Consider the following 6000-nt stretch of genomic DNA (forward strand, 5'->3'; position numbering starts at 1 on the left):
GGACTTTGAAAGTTCCAGCCTTGTTTTTTTTTTACTGATAATTAAGAACATTTCACCTCAGACTAATTACTGATTATTACTAAAGCAATCAAGAGTTTTAATCAACTTTAATTAGCAACGGAAAGTTTCTCTTACCTTGAACAGCAGCGAGTCCTCCATGCGCTCAGCATAAACAGAGGTCAGGCGGTACTGGTTTTCCACCGTGATGTCAATCTGGTACCCAGTGAGAACGTAGCAGACGGTGCGGAACTCCTGGATCTTCTTCTGGAACACCTCCTTCAAGCGCTGGTTCTTCAGCTCGGCACTCTCCATCTGCTTGCGCAGGTCTGCCGGGAAGATAGTCAAGAACAGGACCTTGTTGGAACTTGAGGCCACATTCGAAAGGGGACACAAATGACCGGGGTCAACGTTTTTGGTCGGCTTCAAGAAGGAGCTTCTGGCAGAATTCTAGTTAAACATTTGACGTGGAAGCAACATGGAGGAGAACTTAAACAACGAGCCAACTGAGCAACTCCAGCAGCTTCCATATGAATGGTGGTGGTAAGAACTCTGATCCACAGACCTGGAATACCATAGCAACCATCTAGCAGATAGTGAATAAGGTCCTATAATCAGTAACATATTGGACCATATTTGCACAGTTGTCAGGTAAAATTTATCTGCATACTGCATACATATTCTTACTGATGCGTGAATAGATTATTAAGAGACAGGCAATTATTTGGGATACCTTAGCCATCGCCTAGCAACACTATCTAGCAACCACTAATCGACATTACAGCAACCACCTTAAATTCCATAGCATTTGCTGCACAACACTACATCATGCATCAGGCAACTACCTGAAATACCATAGGAACCACTTAGCAACACCGTAGCAACAGCCTAGCAACAGCATAGCAATCACCTAGCAATACAATCACAAGTCCTATAACCAGTAATGTCTCTGATGATATTTTCACATCAGTTAAAATAAATCTGCATACAACCTATTTTCAATTATGCATGAATGGATCCGATACATAAATAATAATTAAAAAAAACATACTAGAACCACCCAACCAACCATATGGGGTACCACAGCAACCACTTGATGGAACCTGAGCAACCATTTGAGCAATTAATAGCACTTGCACCCATAGCAACACACCGCTAACCGAGGAAAAATGTTCACTTGATCATAACACTGGTTCAACTGATCATATTGCCCAGCACTAGTGCGAGTCCCTCACACTCCTTTATTACTCCATCCACCAGTTCCAGCTGGAGCATGATGCTACCACCACCACTCTTAACAGTTACTGCACTGTTCATGGGGTTAAACGGCTCCGTTATTTTGTCCGAAACACAAACTCTCATCTGACTGTAACCACTTTCCTCCAGAAGGCTTCTTCTTTCTTCATGTGGGAAGGTGAACACTTTCCCCTCGGCCCCTCGGAGCAGGAGCTTCCATCTTGGACGGCAGCCTTTCAAATCCACAGTGACGTAAAACTTTGGTCCACCATTTCTTGTGTCTGAGTTTGAGGAGGCTCTCTGAAGAGAAAGTCAGGTTGCTGTGGTGATTTTGGAGGGTCCTCTCCTTTTAAGACCTCTTGCATGAAGCGGCACCACAAAACAGCTTAGAAATAAATAAATAAATAAATAAATAAAAGAGATAAAGCTGTTCCAAAAAAGTTCCAAAACCTGGCAACCTAGTATTGATCTTTGTGCTCCTCAACTCCATTTCAAATAATTGACTGTGGCACTGGTGAACTCTGCTGAAGTCAGCTAATTGGCAAATTATATTTTTTAAAGCCTCTGGTGCACAGAGTATTACATTGAGAGGCTTGTGTTTCCAGAAACACGGCATAACTTAACAGCCTTTCCTGAGTAGCCAAAATTCAGCTGTTTGAAGTAACAAGTAAGAAGACCAGAAGACAAGACCTAAATCCCAAGACACCCAGTGAGCAAACTCCCTCAGAGCTGGAGGAAGAAACCTTGGGAGGTACCAAGACTCACAAGGGGGGACCTATTCTCCTCTGGTCAGAACTATTTATAAATTATATGCTGGAGCTGTCGTCTCGCTGCTTACACGCAATCACTCAGGTTTGTGGACGGTGGAGCAGATGGACGCTAGCGTTTTCAGGGTGCTCCCGTGTCTGTGTTACCTTCTGGCTCTCTCCTTTTAATTAGGCTGTCACTGCCTACAACAGATTAAAATGATAGCACAGCCTCTCCGTACTTGATGGCAATGGTCAAAAGCCGATCCGCACCAAGAGCCCTTCCAGCTTCAAGTACGGCTCGGCTCGACCCGCCATCCCTCAAAATCCACGGAAGACGAGCGTCCAGACTTTTTTCTGTCCTGCACCGAAGTGGTGGAACGAACTTCCCCTGGGTGTCCGAACGGCCGAGTCCAACGCTCGCTGTCTTCAAACGCAGACTGAAGACCCTCCTCTTCCGAGAGTACTTCGGCGAATAGCAGAGTACTATGGTCATCTTACTGACCTGTGTTTAGTAGAGTCTAAACTTAGAGGTATCTTTTGAACTATTAGTCTATTCTAACTAGCTGAGGTTTTTCTTGGGTAAATAGCAAAGCACTTTTGTAAGTCGCTCTGGAGAAGAGCGTCTGCTAAATGCCTTAAATGTAAATGTAAGAACTTTCGCCTTGCACTGCTGTTGGACAGCAATGCTCAAACTGTCCTTAGAAAGCTTCATGACCTTCAAATCAAGTTAGGAAGAGCAGGTAATGGCTTCCTAAAAAGTACTTAAGGCCGCTTTATAATAGTCAGCTCTGGTCCGATTGAAATGAACCCTGGTGTGATTTAATGCGGTTACTTTAAGTAAGCGCGAACGCCTTTCGAACTCTGGCACTCACCAAGCCCCCCTGAGAGGTGGGTTTCTGCCCGTTTCTAAACAACTTTTGGTGCAGTTCGTTTGAAGTATGAACACAATACGAACGAGCTCACAAGATGGCTGTGTTATGAAAGTTCTTGGGAGTACCTCCTACCTGTGAGCTTCCCAAATGTCTGACGCTTTAGGTAGTTTAGCGGGGCTGTGTCCCAAACCACACACTAGCATACTACTACACAGGGTTTCAAAACCAGCAACCATTAGAACAGCATTTATTAGTAGAGACAGCAAGGTTGTTTAGCCCCCGATCCAATCAATGCTGACTATTAGCCGATACAGATCTGATTTGTGCTTCTATAAATAAAACAGCCCCAAAACACACAACACAATACGGCCACTGTTTTTAGTAACAGTTCTATAAACCACACAACTCTAATCTGATCTACATTGTTTGGCCCATCTCTTTCTCTATAGTGTTCAATATCTTACAGTCCAGTCTGACTGACCTACCTGACCATTCAGCTCCCAGTTCCTTCACAGCTCTGCAGTCAGATCACGGAGTCTCTGTGCATTAGCATTAGCCTCGTCCTCGGTTCTGAATGAGCTGTTCAGAGCTGGTTTAGAACCAAAGAAAGGAGCGTGGTTCTTTCGCTGGTACAACAGAGCACTATAGTTTGGTTTCTAACCGGGCGTAATTCGGGAGTAAATATGGAATGAATGAAGGGATGTTAGATTTCCCCAAATGGAGATCATGGAATAAAAATATTTGTCGTTGTACAACTACAACAGAAAAAAAAAAAAGAGGAAATAGACCGGGCAGGAAAATCCTCTTCTGACAGATTAACTAACTAACTCCTTACCTGCTGTTCTATAGGCGTTTGTTGCAGCTGCATCACATCTTATTACAATGAGGCTTTGAGCGAACCCTAAGCTAAAGTTTTCCTCTTCACCAAACTTTCCATTCCACCTTAAATAACGCAGGAGTGACGTTCTGCTGTTGAAATGTACACACTAACTGTGGCACTTTTTAAAATGGAATGGAGAGTAAGCATCAGAAGGCAACTTATTTCGGCTGCTAACTGATAACATCAGTGCTGTTATCAGTTCAAATAAAGCTCAGTTTCGCTTGTTCTTTTTGTATTTCGTGTGGCGTGTAAAATGATTATAATTTACAATGACATTTTTGTTATTACAAACAGAGGTTGGCTACCGGTACTGAATTCCATGTACCTGTTCAAATGTGACGGTTAGTGATTCCTAATTACTTATGAATATCCATTCATGACCTTAAACCCCGTAAAACATGGTGGTGGGTGCATCTGTTCACATGACCGTGCAGCATTACAAACTTCGATGAACAGAGCTTCAGTAGCTGCGATGTGCAATCTTAGCGGCTCATTAGCTCACTAATATTCAGCAAATGTCTTGCTGTCCAGTAGTTTCTACGACCGGAAACACACACCCTGAACTTCCAAGTTGTCCAGGATGCATTAGGGACCTCGATATATGCTGAACACGCTGCAAGATCCTGGACGTAATTTTAGACTGACACCAACAATTCCATTTTCCCATTCATCAGCAAACAAACAACTACAGCTTCCAATATATCTCACACCCTTATAATCGAATATCTTCCCTCCCTTTCCTTTCTATCAGCTGATAATGCTGAAGAATGAGGCAGAAAGAAAAAGATCAGTGCAAAACTGATCTCATACTTGGAACCCAATTTCAGTTCAGCTTCTTCACTTCTTCTGTAGCTGCATCCACGCTTGCATGTGTGTGCAAACCCACAGGAGATTGAGTTGCGTGCGTTATTGGTCTAGACAGACATAGACTGCATATGAAACAACACAGTCGGTAAACTGTGCAAGGCTGCGCAACCGGGCCAACGAGACACACAGCTGGCAACAACAGAAAGCAAACCGCATGCTCGTGAGACCCCAACAATTTAGCACGACAATACGATTTGCTAAGCCTTGTTTTTTCCCCCCCATCCAACACCCCCATCCATCTGTTCTGCTCGAGCACCCTGCCACCAAACGGAGTAATACTACTGTGTGTACACGGTAACGGCAACTGCAGTGCGTAAGTACATTATGCTGGAGATGCACATTTCAGCTGCTACGGAGAAGAAGAAGAAGAAGAAGAAGAAAAGGTAAGGTTACCTTTGAAGACATGATGAATACAGTTGCCTTGGAGATGGCGGATGGTGGCCCTATCTACGCACAGTTGTCTAATCACTGTGGCAACAGAAATTGGAAACTAGAACCTACGGAGACAGCAGCATGCAAACGTTTAGGCACCCCTGGCCAAACCTGCGAATACTCTGAATAGTTCAGTGAGCAGAAGATTAAACGGTGACTGGAAATAGGGAAAAGAGCACCATGCAAAAGTTTGGGCACCTCAAAAAAAAAACAAACCCAAAAAACATTTTAAGCAAGGTCTCAGATGAATGAGCTAATTAGCTTGTAAGGAAAAGCTTCAGAACTACTCCCGATTCCTTAACCTTGCCCCAACAATCAGCAGTCATGGGCTCCTCTGAGCAGCTGCATACCACATAACTGGGGTCCACAAAGCAGAAGATGGCTGTAGATGTAGATGGCAATGGTCTTTAGGTAGCCACTTCCTTAGGTTGTAGTGTCATTTGGAAATGTCAGTTAACAAGAAAAGAGGATTGTTGAGGTGTGAAAGACAAAGAAAACTTGGAAAAAGAGTTCACCTGTAATCCTGTTCACCTGCAAAAGACCTTCATGAAAATTTAGCAGACGCTGGACTGGTGGTGCACCGTTCTACTGTGCAGAGACACTTTCACAAATATGAGCACGTAGAAGAGTCAAACCTTTCCTGTAGCTTCTTTTGAAAACGTCAAGTGCAGAGTTTTGTGGTGGACACCTAATTAAGTTTGATGCATTTTGAAAACGAGGCCACAATGAGCAAAGGTACTGTATTTTAGAGGGGGGGAAAGGGTGCAGAATTTCATGACGATAAATAAACAATGGAAAAATTCATTCATTCACTTTTACTGGCTTAGCTATTCACTGTAACATATTTTGAGTCCCTGTCCCGCCCCTACTTTGCAAAGTGCTATGGAGCCCCCAAGTGGCATAGCCATATAAGCATTAGCCCAAATCACTGAGACTGCAGGATCAGTCCCCAGCAATGCCTAAACAA

General features: G+C 43.6%; 1 protein-coding gene across 2 annotated transcripts in view; it reads right to left on the bottom strand.

Moving 5' to 3' along the window:
* mad1l1 (mitotic arrest deficient 1 like 1) overlaps nt 1–6000 on the bottom strand; it is a 95454-nt gene that overhangs the window by 26512 nt on the left and 62942 nt on the right. For both annotated transcript variants that reach the window (XM_072657665.1, XM_072657666.1), the window contains one exon: nt 136–326. In XM_072657665.1, the coding sequence (XP_072513766.1) occupies nt 136–326 (191 nt within the window). The remainder of the gene's footprint in view (nt 1–135; nt 327–6000) is intronic.

This window comes from Salminus brasiliensis, chromosome 15, assembly GCF_030463535.1.
Source record: "Salminus brasiliensis chromosome 15, fSalBra1.hap2, whole genome shotgun sequence".
Taxonomy (NCBI): domain Eukaryota; kingdom Metazoa; phylum Chordata; class Actinopteri; order Characiformes; family Bryconidae; genus Salminus; species Salminus brasiliensis.